Source organism: Antechinus flavipes, chromosome 4, assembly GCF_016432865.1.
Source record: "Antechinus flavipes isolate AdamAnt ecotype Samford, QLD, Australia chromosome 4, AdamAnt_v2, whole genome shotgun sequence".
NCBI classification, from domain to species: Eukaryota; Metazoa; Chordata; class Mammalia; order Dasyuromorphia; family Dasyuridae; genus Antechinus; species Antechinus flavipes.
The window spans coordinates 298,844,737-298,871,792 of record NC_067401.1 but is presented as its reverse complement, the minus strand read 5'-3'; the positions used below and the strand labels follow the sequence as shown (position 1 = coordinate 298,871,792).

At 34.7% G+C, this 27,056-nt stretch overlaps 1 protein-coding gene across 1 annotated transcript in view; it reads left to right on the top strand.

The window, feature by feature from the left end:
- The window catches only part of MCM9 (minichromosome maintenance 9 homologous recombination repair factor), a 177,201-nt gene that overhangs the window by 30,467 nt on the left and 119,678 nt on the right, over positions 1–27,056 (top strand). Inside the window, exons 5-7 of the mRNA XM_051997629.1 lie at positions 11,664–11,864; positions 19,546–19,671; positions 21,412–21,531. Of these exons, the coding sequence (XP_051853589.1) occupies positions 11,664–11,864; positions 19,546–19,671; positions 21,412–21,531 (447 nt within the window). The remainder of the gene's footprint in view (positions 1–11,663; positions 11,865–19,545; positions 19,672–21,411; positions 21,532–27,056) is intronic.

Here is a 27,056-nt window from a genome sequence, read left to right as displayed (position 1 = left end):
TATTGTGTCCCAGCCTGCAAACCATAGCACTTTGATGTCCTTACCTTCGCTTATCAACCTCAGCTAATTCTGAGCTCTTAACACTGTTACTAAAAGGCCATTTATATAAACCAATTTTGAATCTCATTTAAGAGACTCTGCAGTGTTCTAGAAATCTTATGTAGTCATCAGTGTCACCCATAAACAGGAACATCTGAAGATTCTTACCATCCATGCTAGTATTTTATAAAGAAGAAGAAAAATGTGAATGAGAATTTATATAGTAATTTGAAGTTTGCACAAGTGCTTTAAAATGTTTCAACAATCTGTGGAGTTGAATGCTATTGTTATTCTCATTTTACATATGAAGAAACTGAGACAGAAGTTAGATTTGCCCAGAGTTACATAGCCAAGAAAATATCTAAGGTAGTAATATTTGAACTGATCTAATGCTCTATCCACAATGTCACCTCCCTGCAGTCACATACATACTCTGCACAAGTATAATCCCTCTTCCATTTGGACTATGTGCTAGAAATTTTCCATGACAATGGCAAATACATTTAGTGAGCATGTTACTTTGTTTCATGCCTTGCTTAATATTAATATTCAAAAGGCTATTGAACAGTTATGTTTTTACATATCTCAAAAAAACTCTGTATGATTTTGACATATCCATGGGAAGCATTGTGTTGAAGGAATCTTTTAAGGCAACATTTGCTTCATCAAATCAGATACCTTTTTATGCTCATCAGATAGTGAGCCCAATATGTTTTCACATTTTTAGCATTTCAATTCAAATCAACAAGCAATTATCACCTGCTATGTATTAGGTACTATGCTAAGTGCTGGCAATATAAAAACAGCTTTATTTTAGGAGGGGGGACACTAACAACTAGAGAAAGCAGAAAAGCCTTCTTGTTAGGAGATAGAACTGTAGCTGAGCCTTGAAAAAAAATTAAGGGTTCTAAGAGGCTGAGGCAAAGCAGGAGAACATTCTAGGAATGAGGGAATAACTTGTACAATGGCATGGAGAATGAGGGAATAACTTGTACAATGGCATGGAGATAGAATATTGTGTACAAGAAGCATTAAATAGGTCTGTTTGGGGAAGCTTGTGAGGAGAAGTGATGTATGGGAAAGCAATGCTGGAAAAGCTGGAGCCTTTGAAGCCCGTTAGTTCCCAAACATTTTTCAGTCACTTGTGACATTGTCAAAATTTTGTCTGCTGTATATTATTGTTTGGGAAAGCCCCTCTATTCCTATCTTATATTTTTTTCTCAAGAATGTTCTTGATTCTTGGAAATAATGGGGAAGTAAATATATGGATTGATATTTTCCCAATTCCTTTTTTTTTAGGTACTATGTCTAATATTTTTTTCTAAGTATTATATTTGGCACCAGCCCCTCATAATTTTAGCGTTTTTCCTCTTGATTATTTCCAGTTTGTCCTATATGTAGTTTGTACATAGTTGTTTGTTATGTCCCCCATTAAGCTATTTGCGCTATTTGAGAGCAGCAACTCTGTTTTGCCTTTGTAACTCAAGTGCTTAACAGCACATTGCCTGGCACATTAGGCACTTAATAAATTTTTATTGACCAGGTCTTCCCTTCCAGCAGTAGAGAATTGTTCTCTCACTGCCTCCCAAATTATATTGCTTCTAACACATATTTACTCTAGCTCAATGTCTCTTTCATCTTTATTTTTCATAGGTCCATTTCTTTCGCGCGCGCGCGTGTGTGTGTGTGTGTGTGTGTGTGTGTGTGTGTGTGTGTGTAGCAGTTGGTGTTAAGTGACTTGCCCAAGGTCACACAGTTGGGATGTGTTAAGTGAATCGATTTGAACTCAGGTCCTGCTGACTTCAGGGCTGGTGATCTATCCACTGAGCCACCTAGCTGCTCCCAATATTATAGACTCTTAAAAAGTGATTGTTGATTGATATTGCAAACCAGTGTGAGTTGTTGGGGTAAACTAAGAAGAGAAGGAGATAGGAATGTTTTTTTATGATGTGGGAAATTAGTTGGATTTTGGCTTGAAAAGCTACTGTGAGATTTTCACTTAGAAGTTAGTTATGTGCCCATAAAAGGAAATTGTGGTCAAGGAGGGAAATCTATTATAGCAATAAAGAACTTTTTATTTTATCTCATCATTTTTGTGGAATATAGAGGGAATCATATAAGAATATTATCTCTGGCCTAATTAAAAATTCTAGTTATCATTACTTTTGTACAGACCTCTAAGTTCACTTAGGTAGGAATTCTTCAGGTATAGTAAGTTCTCCTTCTTGCAGTTGGTCAACTCTGCTTGTAATTTTTAGTCTTAGAGTCAAGATTGGGTGCCTTGCTCAGAATCACAAAGCTAGTAGTAGTAGTAGTAGTAGTAGTAGTAGTAGTAGTAATAGTAGTAGTAGTAGCAGCAGCAGCAATAGTAGCAGTAGTAGCGTCAGTAGCAGTAGTGGCAGCAGCAGTCGTGTCAGTAGTAGTAGTTGTTAGAAGTAGTAGTGGCAGTAGTAGTAGTAATGGTGGTGGTGGTAGTAGTAGTGGTGGTGGTGGTAGCAGTAGTAGTAGTAGTAGTAGTTGCTAGCAGCAGCAATAGTAGTAGTAGTAGTAGTGGTAGGAGGAAGAGGAGGAGTAGTAGTGATGGTAGTAGTAGTAGTAGTTGTTGTTGTAGTAGTAGTGGTAGGAGTAGTAGTAGTGGTGGTGGTGGTGGTAGTAGTAGTAGTAGTTGTTAGCAGCAGCAGCAGTAGTAGTAGTAATAGTAGTAGTGGTAGTAGTAGTAGTAGAAGAAGCAATAAGATTTATAACTTTATGACTAACTCTTTAATTACACTGTCTTAAAAGTGTTTTAACCCAAAATATTAACCTGGCTTTAAATAATTTTAATCCTAACCCAAGGAAGGGGATGATATCCTGAAAGGGCCATTTAGCTTCTCATGGACAAATGCTCCACCATTCATGGGAATTGAGATATTGTTTGTGATGTATGGAACAAAAAAAGTGTGAATAGTTCAACATAAATCCATTATGAATAATTTAAAATCATATAATCTACATTTGAATTGAATTGAATGTTTCACTGACTCTAGGTTGGTATGTCTCATGTGTAATGTATATCTATGAAAGATAAAGCATTTTGATGGACAGAAGTAAGGACAGATTGTGGGCACAGGCATAGATCCTTCTTTGTTCATTCTCTTAGGAAAATCAGAATAGTAAAGTGTTTAAAGATGCTGGCATGGGAGTTGAGAGGCTTGAGTTTGAATTCCATCTGGCTTTTTTAGCTGTGTGACATAAAAATAAGCACTTCAGCTTTACCAATCCTGTTTCTTCATCTTTAAAAAGAAGATAATACCTGTACTACTTACCCTACAAGGTTCTTAGATCAAATTAGATGTTTGTAAAGCCCAATAAAAACCATAACCTACTATATAAATGTTATCCACTATTAATATTTTATTATCATTATTATTATTATTATTGGGAAAAAAGCAGCGATAGTAACCAGGAACTTCCATGCTGTGTGAACTTCTGTTTATCTTCTAAAACAGAGAATAGATAAGTGCTATGCAACTATTTCCAGAGGAAGGAATATTACAGTAGGAGATGTAACTTCTCTTTTTGATTTTGTTATAAACCAATTGTTTGATTTTAGGCAAGTTATGTGACTTGTCACATAACTTCCTTTCCTATGTAGATATCTCATAGGTATATTAAGAAAATGAAATTAAATATGTTGGATGTAACATACTAGTCCCTTAAAATTAGATCTTTTTGAAAGAGAGAAAATATGTTTACATTACTTCCATGTTACTTATTATAGGCTTTCTTCCCTCATCAAGGAATGCCCTTGATTCTATCTTTTACATTTCATCAGGAAATTTCTCCTATCAGTCACTTTTTCTCCTTCTGCCTTTCATCTTCATGCTATTGGGATTTATTGTGTTCTCCCTTCCTGCTTATAGATCTCAATCCACATCCTTTAAAAACAACACTCTCACTTGATCATGGCCTCCATTTAAATCAGGGTTGGGGAACCTTTTTTCTGTCCAGGGCCATTTTGGATATTTATAACATCATTCATGGGTCATTCAAAATTATTGTCTTTAATAATTCAAGCAGTAGGAGGTGGTTGTACTTAGCTTTAAACTCCTCGTTGCCTTTGGTTGCCTTGGCAGGGCTTATACTGAGTGATTTCATAGATCTTATACAGCCTTTGGGCCAGACATTTCCCATTCCTAATTTAAACTATCATCCTTTTCTCTCTTACTTTTCACTGCCAGAAGCCAAAGAGAAGTTGTCTGTACAGGTGCATCCACTTTTTAGCTCATTCTGACTTTTGACCTTGTCACTCTGCTAAAAATGCTTTTTTAAAGGTTAAATTGCTCAACACCCTTCTCCCCACTACACATACTCCAGGTCTCAGTAAGCTCTTTAATGTGGCAATTCTTTTTGTCATTAGCCTCTTTTAATTTAATTGTTCTACTGACCACAAGCAAAGAGCCTTTCCACAGGCTCATTCTCAAAAATCTGTGCCTTTAGATCTGAGAATTCTAGTATAACCTTCAAGAAAACCTGCCTTTGTGCTATGATAAGGCAATAAAGGAGGATTGGATGTTTTACTAGAATAGACTGATGTATTTGGAGTAAGAGGTCCTGGGTTCAAATTTAAGTTCTTCCACTTAATAGCGTTGTGATATAAAGCAAGTTACTTTATCTCCCCAAGATTCAAAATTACATGGCCTCTGAGGTTCTTCCCTGCTCTCAAGCTATGACCTTAGGCACTCAGGTGGTACAAAGACTAGAGTACTGGACTTGGAATCAAGAGAACTGAGTTCCCATTATAATTCACTTTTTACTACTTAGCTTTGTGATTCTGGGCAAGTGAGTTTATTCATTTCTAAAATGTGAATGACAGTAATACTTTTAAAATGGTTGTTGTAAGAATTTTATAACTTAACATATGTAAATTGCTTTTTCAAACAGTTTTTGTTGGAGAGTTAATTAGAAAAACGTTAGTTACCAGTAATACTTCATATTGCCAAAATGGAAAAAATGTATGTGCATATTAAATTATTTTTGTTAATACATCTTTCCCTTAATTTGCATAATAAACAGGTTTATTTCCTGATGCCCATTGATTTAAGCAGTTCTAGGATCCTATGTTTTTAAACTGACTATGGAAATGGAATATCTTCCCACACCACCCCCATTTATCCTATAGATTTTGTAGTGGTTGTTTTTAAAACAACACATTTTAGTTTTGATCTCTAGGCAAGATTCCCTAGATATATAAATTACTAGTAAAAAGTGGTTCCCCAAAATAAATTTTAAATTGTCTTCAATGGCCTCTTCCCAGTATGGATTCTCCTTGATTTTGTCTGGGGTTTTTTTGACACTATCAACCAATTCCTACACTTTAGATAGCCTTTTCTTTCCTGACTTCTGGGATAGTACATTCTCATTCTCCTCTTACCTGTTTGAGTCATTCTTTCTCCACAATCTCCGTTGCTAAATCCTTTTCTAGCTCTTTGTTGAATCATAACCATGGATCTTCCTCAAACTTCTTCCCTAAACCATCTTTGCTTCTCTCCCATACTCTTTCCCTTTTTGGTTTCACCTGCCTTCATGGTTTTAATTATTATTTTCATATTGATGACCCTCAAAACTATATATATATTCCTAAACTTCTCCCCTGCACTCCAATCCCATGTTACCAACTATTTACTAGATATCTCTGCCTAGCAATCCATCAGCATTCCAGATTCATCCTGGCTAAAACACTGGGAGTGGTAGTGGAGAGTGGAGAGAGCAAAGTTATTCAGTTTGATGGGTCTTAGACTCCATGGAAGAGCAATAAATGAATAGAACTGGAAGGGTAGGATTATGCCAACAGAGAAGTTTAAACTGGATTCAAGTAAAAAGAGAGTTGCTCGAAGATACTTGCATGAAGGAATGATGTAACTAGGTGTGTGCATGTTTATTCTGGTAGTAGTGTGAAGGATGCATTTTGGAAAAGGGGAGTACCTGTAAAGAGGCTATTGCAGCATCTAGGTGTGGGCTGTTGAGGGTTTTTAGGAGAATTAAAAAGGATGACCCTGCTTTGGAAGGTGCTGTAGGGATGGAATCAAAAAGTCCATTGTTTACTGATCATATTTTGAAAGATAAGGAAGACAAGAGAATCAAAGATAATTCTAAGGTTATAAATAGTTATGTCACTTGTTTTCCTTTTGAATATTGAAATCCCTGGGGATGATGGCAAAGAATAGGATAGAGAAGAAAACTAAGCCAGGTACCTTATCTTAAGCATGCTGCCTCTCCATGTCTCTATGGGGTTTTCTTCATCTATATAATAAGGGGATGGTACTACCTGGTATCTTAAGATCATTCTGAGATATAAATCTTGTTTCTATGACCCAGAAGTCATAGATAATGATACTAATGTTAATGATATTAATAAGTATGGAAAATAAGATAATTTCAAGTTGACCTCAAAAGAGGAAGTCTTTAAAATAGTTGTAAAATGGTCAAGAAGCTGTGGTGTTGTGTTTTCCAATCTTTTTACCTAAATTTCATTCTTTGATCATTATCACATGATAATACAGTAATGCAAATGTACTTAGTTCAGAAAGAATGTAGGCTTGAGACTTAAGACATTTAAGTAACAATGAAGTTAATGTGTTTATCTTACCAGCCTCATAGGGGTCTTGTGAAAACATCATGAGAGGCAACAAGGCAAGGCAACAACTATTTACCAAGTGCTTATTATATAACCAGACATTTTGCTAAACACTAGTGATACAAATAAAAGCAAAAAGAAAGAAGTCTGAGAGCTTGCATTATAATGAGGGAAGATAAAACAAAGCTGAAATGCTGAAGGCAGGGAGTTGGGACTCTCCGAGGATTTATATAGTGGTAAAGCACAACTCAGAAGGGAATGAAGCCTTGTTGGGCAGATCTATCCTCAAAATGGAAGGCCAGAAGAAGAAGGAGAGTGATAAAATGGAGATATGAACCAGGGTGAGAATCCCCAGGCATTAAGGAAGTTCAAGGGTGAGAAAGAAGGTAGCAGAGTTTTGGTGACCCTGTCTGGAAAGAGTGAAGAATGAGTGTAAATGTGTGTGCATCTGTGTATGTAAATAAATACACATGCATTTGAAAGGGCTTTGAAAAGCATAAACCACTGGATCAATAAAAGGTAATGTTGGTAGTAACATAGGTAGTCGCTTGTATAGATGCAACAGCACTGTGGCCCCATGGAATGTAGGGAAAAGTTGGGAGGCAGGAGGAACCTACAGTGATGACAGGAAGGTTGGTTGTAGACTTTTGAAAAACATATTTTTATGTATGGTAATTGAGTTCCTGTATTTTAGTCAGTATTTACTATGTAGAATACACAAAACAGAATAATCTTTCACCTACTGGAAGGAAATGCTTTATTTGATCAGTTTGGAAATGATATTAAAAAACAGTCTTTTCAATCAGAAGAATCAACTGAAATGCACTTAGTATTCTCTGAATGCTGCATGTAAAGTGATATCAATCAATATATTTGCTATATATTGATTCCATGACATTTTTAGTGAGGTTATGTTATAGAATTAGCTAATTTCTTTTCCCATTAACTTTCATCAATATTTTGAGCAATGGTTCCTGAAAGAGTTTTAGTATATGTATGAGACACTCCGAAGTTTAAACACTATGCTTCTTGACATTTTGTGTAAAGCTCCTCTGACTAGAAATATATGTGTGTAATATTTCAGTCTATGAGTCAGCAGCAAGAATTTCACATATTTAGCATTTACTTAGTGCTTTTGCAAAATGCCAAAGTTCTGCCTGCAGATTGTATGTGAAGCTGCCTAGGAATGGCACATTATTCTGGCACTAACAGCACTGGAAACCATTTTGCATCAGCAACACTACATTAAGTATATAGGCTCAGGATTTGAGGATATAGGATTAGAAATGAAGAATAGCAGATTCCTAGCATCAAGGAAATATCTTTTATATAAAATAAGCACCAGCAAAGATTTAGAGCTGAGATTAACACCCTATATTTCAACTGTTATAAATGCCTTGAGGGCAATGATGATATCTAATCCAGAACATAGAACAGCCTGGGGGGAACTCATTGATTGACCAGGTTTTATTTTCAGTGCTAAAAATCTACAAAGGGATCAATTTTAGTAACTTTAACCTGGATCAGTTTTTTTCATCTTTAAAAAAAGGAACAATATCCTATAGTACCTACAATCCTGGGTAGATGTGATGCTCTTAATGAGAAAATGAATGTAAAACTTCTGGCAAATTTGAAAGCACAAGAGAAATATCTGTTCAATTTCTGTGTTGCCTGTTATCTCCCTGTTAAAATGTAAGCTTATTTGGGGTAAGGATTTTTTATTTATTGTATTTTCATTCTCTGAACCCAGTACAACACGCCACACTCTAGGTGTTTGTTGATTGCCTGTCTTCTTGGTGGTTATTATTACTGTTATTACTAATACTTTACAAACTCATTATAGCAGAGGTCAAAATAAATGGCAAATCAGAATAAAGGAGAAACATAAGAAGGCATTGATTTTTTTCAAAAATTTATTTATTTTGAACTCTATAAACACCAGGTGAAATTAGCATTTCCATATAAAATATGGAAATTTAAAGAGAGGATTGTATATGAAATTGTGAATCTCTCTCAGGTAGAGGAGAAGATACTGATTACAGTATCTGGTCAGTTTTGACAAACTGTCAACCCAGATCAAAAGGAAGTGGATGGCCTTTACCTGGTCCTGGTTTAGGGAAATTTAATTAAGGTACAACACTGATCTTGACCCTGACCATTTTAGAGAACTTTTTAACTAAGGCAAAACGACTACCACAAAAAGGAGGCTGAAAAAGCCTAGAAGCCAGTTTGGTCAGTAAATACTTTTTACTCTTCTTTCCGCACAGGCAGTTATGTTAGCCAGGAACAATTCTAGTAAAGAATATAAGAAATTAAACTAATTTGAAAGCACAATAGAGGATGATAACAGTTAGAATCTCACAAAGGAATGAAAAGCTGTTGATTTGCAAATGTCCTTCAGAGAATTTGGCCAGAGATGCAGATAAGCCAAGTAATCCCCAGAGCATTTATAGACAAAATCATTAAAAGGTTCGGGATGCAAACTTTGATTTATGGCTAATTTGGCAGTAAAGTATCTCCTTGAGTTGGAGCTGTTTATACAGATGTCCCCACAGTGGACTTTTACAATCAGATGTTCCTATAAGGCCCAAATATTTACCAGTTTCATAGCAGAGCACAAAATCCAAACCAAAGAATGGTGACTTCTTATTAAAGCAAGGTTCTTCAAATGCACCTATTTTTAGATGACATCACACTAATTGCATTAAGGCTTCTCAGTGTATCCATCAGAATGTAAAAACATTGGTTGAACCATTCACAGGAGATAAATAAAACTCGCTAAAAATGCGTCTTTCTAGACTATGATATGCAAGTGAATGGACAGGTTGCTGAAGAATTTCATTGCTGGAAATGACTTCAAATGTCATCAAGTTCAACCTATATCTGAATAGTAGCCAATTCAAGAAGTCATTACTTTCCAAGGCAACCTGTTGAAATAGCTTTAATTGTTAGGAACTTTATCTTTCTGTCAAACTGAAATCTTTTCTGTTACTTCAAGGCACTGCTTCTAATTCTTCCTTTTCAAATGAGATATTGTACATAAGTGCTTTGCAAACATATGCATATCCACTATTATTATGTAGGGGCAAAACATTTTTTAACTTAATTTTCTATGTGGAAGCCCTTCAGATATTTTAAAACAGATCTCTTGCCTCTCCTCCCTAATCTCAACATCTTCACTTTCTTCAATTGATGTTATACGATTTGAATCCTCTCACTGGCCTAGTTGCGCTTCTCTGATTATATTATAGGCTGTCAGAATACAATACTATTAACACCTTTCTTGTTCTGTACAGCAGGATATCTCCTCACACTGCAATCACATTGAACTTGCACTCCATTAAATCCCTCAGAGATCAGATATGAGGATTGGACAATGGTAATTTAAGACACCACTATTTATCTTTTGTTTTTCTTCTGTTTTCTCTTGGAAGGATGGATAATAATCTTTGAATTAGAGAGGTCTGAACAAAAATGGCCAATAAGGAATTGAAATCTAAGATAAGTGGGGAAGACATAAGAGAATATCTTGGTTCAAATTTTGGCTCAGCTAAGCATGTGCTTGCATGACTTAAGTCAAACCACTTAAAATCATCTACAAAATTAAAGATTTTAACTAAATGACCTTTTAGGACCCTGCTGGCTATAAATCTGAAATCCTGTGAATCTTAGTCAGTCAAGCAGAATTTATTAAGTGCTTTCTATGAGCTAGGCATTATGCTACAGGAAGAAAACACTTGTAAATTCAAAGAGAAGTAGTCCTTATTTAATGAAATAAAAACCACATCATGTCAAGGATCCATCAGAGCTTCATAATGATTACATTAGCAACAATTCCCCTGCTACTAATACCCCTCATAATCCCACCAAGATCACCTTGTATCTATTTTGTATACATTTAGTATTTTCTTATGTGTACTTTGTGTTTCTTGTGGTAAAATATCTCCCTAAGGGAAGGGTTTTCTCACCTTCTTTCCCTACATCTTCAGTACCTACACTGTGCTTGACAGAGAGGTGTATAAATAATTTGATTGATCCCATGCTCCTGAAAAATCTTTGAAGTATAATGAGGGATAAATTAAACTAAGAACTTTATCTAAAAAAGAGACATCATAGTGAGAAAACAACTTTCTTCTGTTCTACTTTCCTACCATCAAGTTAAACTCTCTGCCTTCTACATTTCTTATCACAAATCATTTTATCTATTTCTTGTTTCAAGAGCCTCAGGGAAAGACACTTCACACATAGAAGTACTGATGATATTATTTTTAAAGTGCCTCTACTAAAGTTCTACTCATAGCTTGTCAGGATGTGGAGGTGACTTTAAATTCTTAAAGGTTCTCCTAGTGAAACATAAGCTTTGGCAGGTTTTTACAATCTGGCCACAGAAATTCGTGAAGATCATCATCTAAGGCATCTGGGGTGGAAAAGAGGAGGCTGATTTCTGTGACAGGGAAAGGAAATGAAGTCACAGATCTTTTGGAGTGAATTATTCAACAAAATTTTTTTCTAGTAAAGAATACTATATTAGTGCTCTTAAGAACTTGAAATTTTTTTTAAATGTTAGCTTGTTTGAAAATATAGTTTCCTATGAAAATTGTGAGTCCTCATGGCAGAATAGCTAGGTGGCTCATTGGACAGAATCTTGAGCCTCGTATTGGGAAGACTTGAATTCAAATGTGGCCTTAGACACTGAACAGCTATGTGAGTCACTTAAGTTCTATCTACTCCTTAACTGGAAAATGGAGATAATGGGGACTAAATTTAAAAATAGAAATAACAACACCTACCTCCCAGAGTTGTTGCGAAGACTAAATGAAATGATATTTATAAAATGATTAGCACAGAGCCTGGCATGTAATAGGCATTTATTAAGGGCTTGTTTACTTCTTTTTTAGCACATTGGTTTTTCCCTCAGAATTCTTTGTCTGTGAACCTTCTTCAAAACCAGATGGGACAATGATTTATTCTGTTGCTTTTTCTTAACTAATTTGATTTTCTTCCCAAGGTGATGATCTTACTATATATGGGGTAGTGATGCAGCGGTGGAACCCCTTCCATCAAGATGTTCGGTGTGATGTGGAGATAGTTCTGAAGGCCAATTATGTCCAAGTGAATAATGAACAATCCACAGGCAACATCATTGATGAAGAGGTTCGCAAGGAATTTGAGAATTTTTGGGAACATTATAAAAATGATCCCTTGGCAGGTTAGTAATTGTGAATAATTTTCACTGACATTTAATTTGTTATTTGAAAATCATGAATATTTTTAGAAGAGATTTACATTTTGTGTAATTTAACAACTAGGTTACCATATCAGTGCTCCAATACTTATTCTGCATAGCAAACCTTTTTTATCATCTCTGTTCAAAACAAAAACAAAAACGGGAAATTAAGTTTGAGTTTTCATGAAACTCTTACTTTCTTATAGCTGAAGAGTATTTTTTGTTTTGTTATAAGTTTCTAAAAGATTGAATGTGGAACCTCTAGTTAAATGCAGAATATCTCCTTAAAACAAATTCTATTGTTCTTCTGTAACATTTCTGTAATATTATTTCTTTTTCTGGCATATAAGTAGCTCATAAGACAATTTAGTTAGAGTTTTTTAATAAAAGAACATATATATGAAAGAGAAGATGGGAAGGAAGAAAGACACACTAATAAAGAAACTCGTGAAGTTCATTGGAAAGGTTTCCTCATACAGCACATATGTCTTAACATAAACTACTATGATGTAATTACACGTTAAACTATCACAGTGAGGCTTTTTTAAAAAATGCTATCTTATTTAAAACTTTAAAATAGGTACAACACCTTTTCATTCTTGAGATGTCAGCTCTTCACCATTAATTCTTTCCTGGAGTTATTTTCAGGGAGGAAAATTTTATGATTAGCTATTGAGACATGTTCAGCTTTAAATCTAACATGAAGGAGCAGCTTGCTAGGTGGCGCAGTGGCTAGAGCACCAGCCCTGAAGTCAGCAAGATCCGAGTTCAAATCCAGCCTCAGACACTTAACACTTCCTAGCTATGTGACCTGGACAAGTCATTTAACCCCAATTGCCTCAGCAAAAAAAAAAAAAAAAATCTGATATGAAGTTCTTTGTCATTAAGTCAAAATCACAGCATATTCTAAGCACAAAAATATTATCTGTGTTCATATGATCTATTTTAATCAGATATTCATTTCACTAAATATTAAATACCAGTAATCTTTTAAAAAGTGAAAGCAATTAGTGATGATTTTTTGGTAGATATAGATAACTTACTCCTGATTAGTTCCTTTATATAAGTGGAATCAGTTTTCTTGCATAATTGTATTCTTATTTGAGGGGTGGAGCCAAGAGTAGACAAGTCTTTGTCTAAGCTCTTTCGGCCTTTCCTCAGAATCAATACCAGATCAAACCTCTGAACGGGTTTTGGAAGAACAGAACCCACAAATATTTGGAGTGTAACAAATTTTCAGGAGAAATTTTTTGGAAGAATTTCAGGAAAGGTCTGTCTCAATCAGGCATGGTGGGTGGTGGCCCAGCATAGGGAAGCTCAGGATAGAGAGGCCTCCGTGAGCCTAGGGAATCTACTGAGAGGCTCTTAACCAAAATATAGCTGCATTGTTACTCTGGCTTGGTTTGGAGCCCCTGAACCCCAGCATCAGTGGAACTTGGCCATGCCCACCCAGCACAGGCCCCAGATGGGTGAAGTTGCTATCTCCTCTAGAGAAAGCTTGGGACAATCTCCTTTTTGCCCTAAGAGCAGACTTCAACCTTTAAAGATGAGCAAAAAAGCAAATAAGAGCCCTGACCATAGATAGTTTTTATGAAGACAGAGAAAAACATTTCAAACCCTGAGAACAGTAAAAGCAAATTGTTTGTAAGATGAAGTCTTAAAGGGTGATATGAGCTGCTCTCCATCTCAAAAGGTTCTCTTGGAAGAATTCAAAAAGGATTTTAAAGAATAGTTAGAAGAAAAATGCACAAAGGAATTGAGAGCTTTGGAAAAGGAAATGCAGAAATTATCTGAAGAAAACTACCTCTTAAAAATAGATTTGGCAAAATGGAAAAAGAAAACAAGTCCTTAAAAAATAGATTTAATGAAATGGAAAAAGAAAATCCCTTGAAAAACAGATTTGGTAAAAAATGAGGAAAAAATCCAATAGATAAAATAATTCATTTAAAAGTTCAATTGGCCAAATACAAAAGGAGGTTAAAAAAACCTAACTGAAGAAAATAAAAAAAATAAAAATTACAGTTGACCAAATGGAAGTGAATAACTCAATGAGACATCAAGAATCAGTCAAATAAAACAAAAGGAATGAAAAAATAGAAGAAAATGTAAAATACTTCATTGGAAAAACAACTGACCTTGAGAATAGATCCAGAAGAGTCTTAGAATTATTGAACTATCTGAAATCCACAATGGAAAAAAGAGCATAGATAGCATCTTTCAAGAAATCCTCAAGGAAAACTCTCCTGATGTCCTAGAACCAAAGAGTAAAATAGCCATTAAAAGAATCCATTGAGGACATCCAGGTGGTACAGTAGATAGAGCACCAGCCCTGAAGTCAAGAGGACCTGAGTTCAAAACCAGCCTCGGACACTTAACACTTCCTAGGTGTATGACCCTGGGCAAGACACTTAACCCCAATTGCCTCAGCATAAAAAAAAAGAAAGAAAAGAATCCCTCGATCACTCCCTGAAAGAGACCCTAAAATGAAAACTCCAAGGAATATTGTAGCTAAATTCCAGAAATATCAGATCAAGGAGAAAATACTGCAGACAGTCAGAAAAAAAACAATTAAAAATTGAGGAGCCACAATCAGGATTACCCAAGATCTAGCAGCTTTTCCTGTAGAGGATCAAAGAGCCTAGAATATGGGCTGCAGGGCAAAAGAGCTTGGGCTATAGCCAAGAATCAACTCTTTCAGGGCAAAAGATGTATTTTTAGTGAAATTGGGGTTTGTTTTTTTTTTTTTTTTGATGAAAAGATCAGAGCTTGAACAGAAAATTTGATCTTCAGATACTCAAGAGAAACATGAAAGGGAAAAAGTAAAGGGAAAAAAAAATTTTTTTAAGGATTAAAATGTAAACATCCCTATATGAGAAGATGATGTTTAATTCTTGAAAACTATATCTTTATTAGGGCTATACTTAGAAGATATAGGTATAATTTGACTATTGTGGTGATATAAAAAAAATTAGAGTGGGAAAGGGATTGTACTGGAAGAAGAGGAAAGAAAAGGTAAACTGGGGTAATTACATCACATGAAGAGGCAAAAAAGATCTATTACAGTTGAGGGAATGAAGGAAGAGAGATAAATATTGTGTGAACCTTAAATCTTATCAGATTTGGCTCAAAGAGGCAATATCAGACATATTTAGTTTGATAGAGAAATTTGTCTCATATTATTTTGAACGCACCCTCAAATTTCATATATATAATGTCCAGGCTAGCTCTCTAGAGCCAGAGTTAGGATCAGTCAAAGTCCTTGGTTTATAGGGGGGAGAAGTGAAGGAGACAGGCAAGCTGCCACGTGGCTTGCCAAAGATGTATACTAGATTCTGGAGTCCAGAGTCTCCAGCCTCTCTCCTCCTTGTTCTGTAACCAAGTGATCGTGACCTCTCTCCTCCAGCTCTTCAAGCCTTGCCTCTAATTACCTCATCACAACACATTCAGCAAGCACCAATCATGAGGAGAGCCACCACATGACCATATGTTTATAGAACCATTATCACACCTTGAGCTTTAAGTGCACTTAATTAGCCTTAAGTGCACTGCTGTCTTAGATTCAGATACACCTTTTCAGAGTTCCAGCCCTCTACACATCCATCTATATGTGCATTTATTTTATCATTTTTAATATATTCATATCAGCAAATTCAAACAAAAGGGAGAAAAATAGTTCAGCAAAACTAGTCAATACATTAATTTTGTCTAACAGTATACACAGGATTCCATATCCATAGTCTTCTGTCTTTTCATGGAAAGGGAGGGGGGGACAATTTTTAACTCTTTAAGGTAAATTTTTTTGGTACTATTTACATTATAATCATTATTCATACACATACACACACAATTTTCCTGTTTCTGCTTATTTCACCCATCATCAGTTCATATAAATTTCTTCATAATTCTCTGAAGTCTTCATCATGTATCATCTATTTATGACATAGTTATTATTCTGTTGCATTGAAATTACTTGACCCCTCTGGACCTTGATTTATACATTTCCACCAATAATAATAATGACCAACATTTATATGGTGCTTTAAGGTTTGCAAAATGCTTTACAAGAATTATCTCATTTTATCTTCAGCCACCCTGAGAAGTCCATACTACTATTAGCCCTATTTTGCAAATGAGGAAATAGACTTTGTACAAATGCAGATTAAGGAACTTGGCTAGTTCACATGGCTAGCAACGATTTGAGGGAAAATTTGAATTCAGATCTTCTTGACTCCAGGTCTAGAATGCTTTTCACTGTATTTCAAAATGTAGAGTCTGTCCTAGATGACTCTGAGGTTCCTTTCAGCTTGGGAAATATGATCATGTATTTGGGCTCACATAGGTCTAAGTTTATAACCATGTATCAAAACTTGCTTGACCATTCCTCCCCAAAAGGCATTTTGATACAGTGGATAGGTTGCTGTATTTGGAGTTAGTTGGAGACGTTGGACAAATCACCTCATGTTTGGGCCTTAGAATTCTCATCTATGAAATGAAGAGATTGGAGTAGATAGTCTTTCAGGTCTTTTCCACGTCTAAATCTATTCTTCACATTAGTTCTTTAACAAAGCTCTCTTCTCTGGGCTGACTTTTTATCTCTTCTCTTCCCTTTCTCTTTCTCCCTTTCTATTTCTGTGCTCCAATCCTCTTTCCCCTCTCATTAGTTCTCTTCTGGACATTTAATGCCCTCTGCAGCATCTCCAATGTGTATTAAATCCTTTTCATATCCTTTTTTTCTTACCATGAAAAGCCCAAGGCCACATACACCTTAACTTATTCCTCTTTTAAATCAACCTGGATCATGATAAAAAAAAAAAAAATCTAGTTTTCTAATGCCCACCTGTGTGCTTGATGATTTTTGGCATTTAGAGAAGGGAGTTAGAACACAAATACACAAACTGAGGAGGGAAGTATTTATTCACACTTTTATTTCCTGAAGTTGCAGAAGAGACTTAAAATTTCAGTTTAGAGTGATTGGTTTATTTTCCTCTGCTGAAGAAGTGACAAAACCATAGACTCTCAGAGCAAGTTCCAACACTCTCAATCCAAATATAAGCTTCCTCTACTAAAATGATCTGACCAATAATGTTTATTGTTTAAGCCAAACCATCCATCCTAAAATCAGATCAGGTTGTATCACCAATCCTAGCTAAGTCCTCTGCCCAGTTAGAGTCTTTGTTCTTCTCTTAGAAAAGTATCTCAGAGAGATGTAATCTGATTTCTCTTCTCCTAAGCTGTCAAATATCACAGAGCTATTAAGGCTTTTGGAATATTTTGGTGCAGATTTGTGATTTCCATTGGTGTGGGGATTTCCTGATTGTCTACAGTTTATATTTCTAGAAGATTCTCTTGAGACCCTTAGAAATTAGGTGATTTGCAAACATAATTGATTACACAGTCATTGTCTTGTGCAAGAGACATAAGACTTGAACCCAGATTTTTTTTTATTCCAAATCCAGGTCTTTCCACCACACTCCGAGATATTAAGTACTATGTACAAATGGTTCATTTATAAGGATCATATCCTTAGTTGGAGCTGTCCCATTCATAAGCACAAAGGGATTTTTGTAACACAAAGGAAAACAAAAATTTTTTGAAAATTTCATAAACTGTCAATCCAACTTTTACATATTCCAAATTACTATCCAAAGGGTCACCCTATTAGAATCTCTTGCAGAAGTACAGGGAATAAAGTGAATTTGGCTTATCAGTCTTCCTATTGCACCTTTTGCATCAGTACGTAGTTCTTTTCTAATGGTTCAGATTCTTGAAGGACATGGATTATAACTTCTTCAGCTGTGGGTGAATGATGTTTTTTTATCCTTTAAGATAAAGGGTCTAAAATGATTTCCTATTTCCTACTAGATCTTAAGTGAAAGTTGAGGATTTCCAAGAAAGAGATTCCCCATCCATTTCCTCATCCCCTATATAGAGTGTGACTTCTGTCTTTATTTTCTTGTTTACTCAGCTACTCTTTTTCTTTCTGCTCCACTACCAGCTTCATATCTCAGGAGATGCTCTGGTGCTCAGGCTCTTAGGTCTACCCAACACTTTGGGTCCAAACATCTGTTCCATTTTATTGTAAACGTAAGTCTCTGTAGAAATTGATTTTGCTTGCCTAAAATTACATCTTCTATTTTATACATTGCTGAAGTTAACCAGACTACCCTCATGTAATCTTGTTTCACCAGAAGTTTTTTTGGAACCACTCAATGACATTAAGTGTAGTGAATAATCAGTTTTTTAAAAATCACTAAAAGTTTTTTTAATATAACCTCAAATTTTTTAAAAACTTCCCTTGCAGTAAGTAGACTACTCAGTAACCAGGGTCTTCATTTCGTACCCTAATTAATTCAAAACTTTAACAATAATATTAGCACTTATAAAGATAATACTTTAAGGTTTGCATAGCACTTTACAAATATTACTTTCATTTTATCCTCAAAGCAACCTTAGGAGATAGGTATTATTATCATTTAATAGGTGAGGAAAATAAAGCAGATAGCACTTTACAAATATTACTTTCATTTTATCCTCAAAGCAACCTTAGGAGATAGGTATTATTATCATTTAATAGGTGAGGAAAATAAAGCAGATAGAGGTAAAGTGATTTTGTACAGTCATTTATAAATGTTATTTAACTGAATTTGAACCCAGGACTCCCTGACTTCAGGTTGAGTACTTTGTCTACTTTGCCAATAAAACAGACTGGCAGATTAAATAGTTTGACATTATTTAAAGTTTGGAATACAAGAGAATGACCCAGATCTTATTATTTACTTAACCTCTTAACAAGCCAGTTCTAAATTTGGGTCTTTTTTTACAGATAAGACAGTTATAGAGTTTTCAAAACTCTGTCTAGATTGACCAGAAGCTTTACTTCACTGCTCACTTTCCCACTCCTATTTCCCATCAGAAGTTCTGAAGGCCACAAATAGAACATTACTCAAAGAGACTTGAACATCTATTGTTAGTTGTATCATTTGTGGGAAGTTTAATAAACTTTCTTGTATGTAAGCCACAGGGTTTCTCACCCTTTGATAGAAGACAGTTAAGAAGCAATAGAGTAGGCTCTTTTTATTTTATCATAAAAATTATTAAAAAAAAAAAACTATTTTTAAAGTCTGTAAATAAAACAGCACCTTACTTGTCATCTCCTGTTTGATGAGTTTATTAAAACTTGATAGAATATAGATGGCACCAGAAAAACTTAGTTTATTTCATGAAGTTCAGAAATGGGAAACTTGGGAGTTGAAATTTTAACAAATTGACTCTGCTGTCTCCTCTTTTTTAATTGCTTATTAACTATATTAAAATGGTCCTTGAGAAGCACCACTGCATAATAGACTTTGGCTTCAGGAAAAGTTCTATTTCTGATATACCAACTGTGTAACCATAAATACGTCCTTTAGCTTCCTAGGATATCAATCTACACTCAAAAGATTATGAAATTAGATAAGTTGCCAGTTTGCATTGGAGTTTTCACATCAGTAGTTCCCCGCGTCAATAAAATCACAAGTCCAAACCACAAACACAAAAGAAAAAGGTCCTTGAAGCAGTCTAAAAGATAACTAAGTAATTGTTCATAGGAATCACTGGAGTTGTGTATTATGTAAACTGTTCTTGAAAATCACTACTGACTGCTTATTTTTACCCCATCTCCTAGGAAGGAATGAAATCCTGGCTAGCTTGTGTCCTCAAGTTTTTGGGATGTATTTGGTAAAGCTTGCTGTAGCCATGGTGCTTGCTGGTGGTGTCCAAAGGACTGATGCTACTGGAACTCGGATCCGAGGTTAGTCCCTATTCTTGTTTCAAGGAACACATAATGTTACGAGGGCACAACTCTTTGTTTTCCTGAATCAAAAGCCATTTGGTGAAGAATGGGATTCTTTCTAACCATTTTTTTTTTTCAAACCAGTAACTATCTAAAGCAGTATTGTTCACAAACTCACATAATTACATTTCTGGTAATATTTCAGATTTCTACCACCAACTTCTGAAGTGCCAGAAAGACTACTATGTAAGGAGGCATGTGTCTGTCCCCAAAAATAATCCATTAACATTCCCATTAGTGTGTTTGGGTAGAGCCTGTACTTGAGTTCTCAGCCTTTCTTTATGAAGCAAGCAAGAAAGCAGTAATTTTAATGTCACACAATCAGCTCACTCCATCTGTGACTCTTAGCACAAGTCCCATAGACCTGCTGCTCCCAATTTTTTGCCTGCTGATTCCCCTTCTGCCAGTGACTGGTAACTGAACCATCTGCAGGAAGACATTACTGCAGGTCACAGATCCAAGCAAAGATTATGGTAAGGGCATGTTGTAGCTTTGCCACTGTCTCTGTACTCTAGCTTCAATAGTTCTGGGTCTATCCAGGACTTCATACAAGGGGGCTTACTAACTGGGGGATTCAAAGAATCTTGTTCTGACTCAATATTGCTGTAATATTGCTGATGTAGGTTCTAGCACAACATGAAAAAAAAAGCTTAACTAGATCGTGCTTATACCTGAATTAGAAAAAGGCAAGTCGAAGCTTTAAGATTGTGACTTGAATCCTGGCCAGGCCTTCAGTGACATGTGTGACAATGATACATTTCTTAACCTCTTTGGACCTATTTCCTCACATGTAAAATCACGGGGTGGCTCGATGAACTCTAAGATCTCCAACAGTTCTGAATTCTACAACTTCCCATTTTAATGTTCCTACAACATTAAAATAAATTTTAGAAATACTTTTGAATTCTAATAATGCTAAAGTCAGATTGGATTAAGTATTATATCACTGAAGCATATGCCCTCTTAGATCCTCAAATGGATGTTTTATTTACATTTTGAGATACTATTTTAAAATATTTCTTATCTTGTACACATGTATTCATATACATGAAATATTTCTGTTCTTTGTATTTAATTGCTGAAATGTGGCAACAGTGATTTGATATTTAAGAGGAAAAAGACAGATAGGTATTTAAAAATAAACTGACATAGAAGTCACATGTAGACCCAAATATCTGGAAAACAATGAAACAGAACCTATTTTGGTAATGTTTTTTGAATGTCATATTCATAAAATATAAAATGATAGCACCATAACATCTATTATTGAGAAAAAAAATTTTGAGTATATTATCTAAGTTTCATGTCAGGATTATATGTTATTCTCCCCTTGTATGCTCATCAAAGGCAGCTTAGTAGAATGAACAGAAGGCTGGCTTTAGAGTTAGAAAAAACTTGGGTTCAAGTTTTCTTTCTCTCATACATATTCGAAATATGGTGCCATAAGCCAGTCACTTAACCTTTTATTGTCCTACAAAACTTTTATTACTCATAACTGAAGATCTTCATGGGTAGAGGGGAGTTTTCATACTAGATGTTGCCTATTTCATAAATCCAGGGCCTGCCTTCCTTCACCCCCAGTTACATTGTTAGTCCTCAAAATTCACTCAATCCAAAAAATATCTTTTTAGTTGATTAAGCACACCCTGTGTTGTCTTTCATGGCCATATGAAGCATTGAACATTTACTTTTTCTTAGGTGAATCCCATCTTTTACTGGTTGGAGATCCTGGTACAGGGAAATCTCAGTTTCTCAAATATGCAGCAAAGATTACTCCGAGATCAGTGCTCACCACAGGAATTGGATCTACTAGTGCAGGTATTTGATGTAACGGTGTTAAGTGATATGACAGTAACAAAGCTTCCTGACTTTGTCTATAGGCTGAATGAAAAAGCAATAGGGGAAGTCAGCATAAGTAGTTATGTGAAATAAGTACATATTTTTGGAAAAGAGTAGGAAATTTTGATACATTTTTAATTTTAACAGAGACTTCCTACTCTCTTTTGTGTTGGCAGCATGAAAATAGATACTAATCATGATCTAGAAATCTTTTTTACATCTTTTTTACTGTCATCATTCCCTCGGGTAACTCACATTACAATGTGTATCTTGATTGGTGATCTTAATGACCTTCTGTAGCTTAAAAAAAAGTTTAAACATTTGATGGTGATCCTTTCTGTACTTAAAAGTTGAAGTGTTCCTCAAGTGGCAGATGTGCATACTCATAGGCTCATGTTTAAGGTCTTTTCTAACTTGACAAGGCATGCCAAGACCCTCAAAAACTCAGGACCGTGTCCAATGAAGCATCAGAGTAGGACTTTAATGGCAGATTTTTTTTGTTATCCTGTGAAAATATTAAAAGGAGCTACCTATTTTATTTCTGCATGTAAAACTTTTTTCTTTAGTGTTGTTCTAATATCTCATTTTAGTGATGACTTTTAAAGATACATTTATGAGACAAAACGTGTGGTATTATAGTGTCATTCATTCTACCAAATCTGAAATACAGAATTTGAAAATTACTAATGAAGCTTAGTAGTGGTGGCCATTCCTTTGATTCTGGGACTTCTAAATTCAAATTCCTTATACTTGTGTCCATGCTCTGGCCCCAACCAACTCTTCTTATCTTCTGTTTCCCTTTAAATGCAATAAACCCTTAGCCAACTGGCCTATTTGCTTTACCCCTAAACAGACCACATGTTTTGGGGATGTTATTTTGATTATATGAATGGCTTTTCTCCTCTTCTCTTGAAACTCCTCTTCAGTGCCCAGCTCAAATGCCATTTCCTTCTTGAAGACTTCCTTGATCTCTCCCCTAATGATTTTGCTCTTTCATTCCCTTGATTTATTCATAACTCTCACGCCATTTATCATATTCAGCTTTATGTTGTAGTACTTGTCTAACTTGTTTGATGTGGCCCTTGTTCATTAATTATAAGCTCTTTGAACACAGGGCTATCATATTCATCTCTGTATCCCCAAAGTGTTTTTAACATAAGCAGATAAACACTTGTTGCTTGAACACAAGAATGAAGCAGGAAACTAAAATGATTTTACATAATCAGATCCTTAAGGAATTTTCAGACTGTAGCTTATCATGGAATAAAAAGGCAGAATCAACCAATATAAATATATTAAGGCTCTATTGAATATCCTAAAGATCCAGATATATGATGCAAGGAAACAAAGCTTTGGGAACTTATTATTAAAAGACTTCAGACATGAGAGAAATAAATTCCAGTAGTACAAAAGGGACAAGATTTGAGGAGCAGCTTGATAATCAAAGAATTCAAGATAGCAAAAAGAGTTGGAAAAGAGAAGTAGGTACAGCCATATTAGCATTATACTACATTGTAGCTAGTAATCAACTTAACCCTATTCTCACCAAAGATTTTCAGATTATCTGCTTGGGGGGAATTTTTCTATGGTGACACATACACCTTCTGATTACATAATGGAGTTAATAGCAAAATAGAATTGGCTTGTATAACCAACTTCGTTGGAAGACATTCACAGATTTATATATATACACCTATATTTTTTATTTCATTGTTTTCGGAAATGAAAATGCCTTTTAATCAAAAATTAAAAACTACCTTTCCATAAAGGAAAAGCAGCACTAGTTTTAACCACCATAATGTAAAATTTTAGCTTCATATTCATAATGATCCTTTAGTGACAGATATTAGGAATTTTGAAAGATAATGTGTTAAGATTACTCATTCTGCTTTTATATTTCATTTGTGTAGGAAATTTAGCATTGATAGAAATTTGATTGTGAAATTATTTTGCTGCCATTCAGTTTCTGCCACAGCTTCAAATCCTCCCACCTAAAATACCTTGCATAACATAACTATCATTTCTTACCTCCAATATAAACTTGGATTACAGTGGTATGGAAGAGATTTCAAGAAGCTTAGACCAAATATGCTTTAATACTTGACTATTAATTTTAAAATTCTAGATTGGACCAAAGTTAAAAAACAAAGAGAACACACAATTTTTTAACTGACTTATTACATTCCACATGCAAATGTTGAAGTAGATAGGGATTTCTGAATTAAATAGGGCTAGAATAGGGCTTGGCTTACTTTTTGGATAAGAAACAAGCATTTCTAATGACTTCTTTTATGCTTTTCTAACTCTTCATATATCTCACTGGCTTATTGTTTTCTGTAGTGGATAGGGTGCTAGGCTGGAACTCAGCAAGGCCAGGCTTTGAATCTTGTGCTCCCGACACTTACTCATTTGTGAACACAGGGTTATCACAATATCTCTCTGAGCATCAGTTTTCTCATCTGCAAAATGAATCTGTAGTATCTATTCTCATAGTACTGTTGTGAGGCTTAACTAAAAAAATTTAAGATGCTTTAAAAATCAAAGCATTATATTAAATGTCAGCTGTACTTATTTATATAAAAGTTTATCACTAGTAAACTACCAGAGAGAGATAGTAAGAGCTAGAATCTCTTCTAGCTGCCCCCCCAGAACAAGAAGTTATTGTATGGGATATTAGTATTTCAGAAAGGATCTATGGATACATATTATAAAGTTTAAGTTGGACATGGAGAGTTTCCTATAGCTATAAGCAGCTTCTGATTCATTTTACCAGCATTTTATATCTTCCACATTTTGTGCCAATATCATGTTTGAAACGTGAGAGAGAAGATAGTGCAAGGAATAAAAAAATCACAACAAAGAATATACTAAAATTCTTCTTTCTCATTTGATGGACCACCCTGTTCTTTTTTATTCCTTTTGATCTTCTTAGGCTGAGAATTCCTTAAGTCTACCTGACTCTTCCCACCCCCATCTTGAAACCAGTTAAGTCACTTTGTGAATAGAATCCTAAAATCTACATATGGATTACCCTTGCTTTCTGCTCATTTGCTTGGTGTTTTATCAGCTCAAATGATTGTCCTTGTTCTCTCCTACTCCCTCACCCATCTGTTCATAATTGCATAAGTAAGCTATTATGCCTTGTTTTCTTAGCACACAATTATTTGAACTATTAGAGTAAAAAAAAAATTTTTGTTTTTAAAAATAATAATTTAGTGTCCAGCTTCTTAAATGTGGTTCAATACAGTTCAGGATAGCTTGTGTAAATGCAAATGTAAGTACAAAGGAGAAAAAAAATTGATTTAATTTTTTTATATACCTAAGATCTAAAGTTGCTTTCATAAAGTGCAGTTGTATTTTTTAATAGGTTTTGTTATTGTTGTTGTTGTTGTTGTTGTTTAAAGCTTTTGGCTCTATGCTGCTTTTAAAAAATGAGCCATTAACAAATTCTAGCAAACAAACATTGTAGAATGTTATTACAAAACTGATCACTTTTACATTCTTAATCAAAAGTCACTAATAAATATTTTATTTTGTATTTTGTCTTGTAAGTATATGAATGTTTTCATATTACTGTTAGAATAATCAAGAAGAAACATGTCAGGTATATGTTTAAAGATATGGCATTTTAATATAGCTTTGGAGAGGTCAACTATTATTTTAGACATTCTAAATTCTAACACAAAGTTCTGTTTGATTTGGTGCTCAATTATTTCCTATACAAATGCTGATTCATTTTTTCGGTGGATATTTTTTTAATGGTCCTAGACTGGCCCTGGGATTTTATTTCCCTTCAACTTTTAGTCTTAGAAGGTTGCCCTAGACCAGTGGTTCTCAAAGTGTGATCTAGAGATTCCTGGAGATCTCTTGAAACTCTTTCAGAGAGCCTTCAAATTTAAAGTTAGTTTTTATTTCTAACATGGTAAATATCTATAAATATTACCCACATTCAAAGAAAAAACTCTCTGAACAGATCCTCAATAATTTTTAATAGTATAAAGATTATGAGAACAAAAGTTTGAGAACCACTGCGCCTATAATATTGAAAAATTGACTTGATAAGGGTTGCATAAGCTAGGTTTATGTCTACAGTTTTCTACTCTTGCATGCAGGCTCTAAGGCTCTAGCCTAAACTGACTGACTGTGATCCTCTTCTTAAGATTTTGTTACAGAGAAGATGATGCTAATATGTATTGGTAGAGAGAATTTCCCCCTCAGGGAGTTTCTTATGCCAATGAATTGTTTCCTATCCCTATCCCTAGTTATTTAGATAATAATTTAAAAAAAAAAAAAAGATTTTAAATTGGAAAATAAAAGTTTCTGAAATACATTGGCCATAAATAATAGCTAATGCTTTTTATATAAGGACTTTAAGATTTACAAAGTACTTTGTTACCCCCATTTGAAAATGCATATAGCTTTTAAAATGAATTAGTTACTTATAAATTAATAGTTAATCTGGGATACCACATTTCAAAAGCATAACCTTAGTATAGGGGAAAGAGCACTAAATGAGAAGTCAGAAGATACAGGTTCTAGTTCTGACTCTTCTATTGACTGGTTCTGTGACCTGGAACCTCTCCCTTTTATCTTCTGAGGCCTATATTCCTTTTCTGTAAATGAAGGTGAAGAGTCTAAGACTCTGTTTCAGCTCCATAAACTATAAATCTGTATTACATTCTGCAAAATTATCCTGCTAAAAAATTTATTTTTAAAGTGATTAGTATTGGTAGAATATAGTACTCATATTTTCTTTTCCTCAAAAAAGCTTTTAAAACTGTAATTGTGGTATGAAGTTTTATATATGAAGGCACTTGTACAACTGTAAAGGAGTCTTCTGAGAGACCTATGTCTCTAGTAACTTTATTGGGAAGATCATCTACAGGATCCATGAAAAGGGAACACCATCTACAGGACCCATGAAAAGAAGAATAATCATGATTTTAAATTAATGATGTCTATTTAAAGATTATTTTTTAAATTCCCATCAAAAAACTCCTTTAGGGAATTTCAATTCTATATACTATCTAAACTTATTTTTTGTCTGCATCTATTGTGTAAATAGGGCAATATTAACGTTTGAAAAATCATACTTTTCAAAATAGCAACTAAAACTAAGCTTCTAATGTTATAAAGTGATAGACTCCTTGCTGAGCTCATAATTTTTATATCAGTGTTGTCAAAAATGTATTATTATATGTTACTTAAAACACATTAGTTGTTCTGGATACCTGATGGAAGAATTGGGAACTGGCCCAGCCTTGTATCCACTAAAATAAGAGGGATTTTTGGTTTCTTTTTAGTATGTTGAATCTTATCTGTAATTGAATTTATCATAATTTGGGACAGAAAGAGTTGTTTAGAAAGTTTGATCTATTTTTAAAAATTTATGTTTATATTTACATAGATATTTTAAATAAATTTGTAAACAAACTCTTATTGGCATGCTTTGCTCTTACTTCCTACCCAAGTCAAAGCTGGGGAACAAGAGGATTGTGTAGATG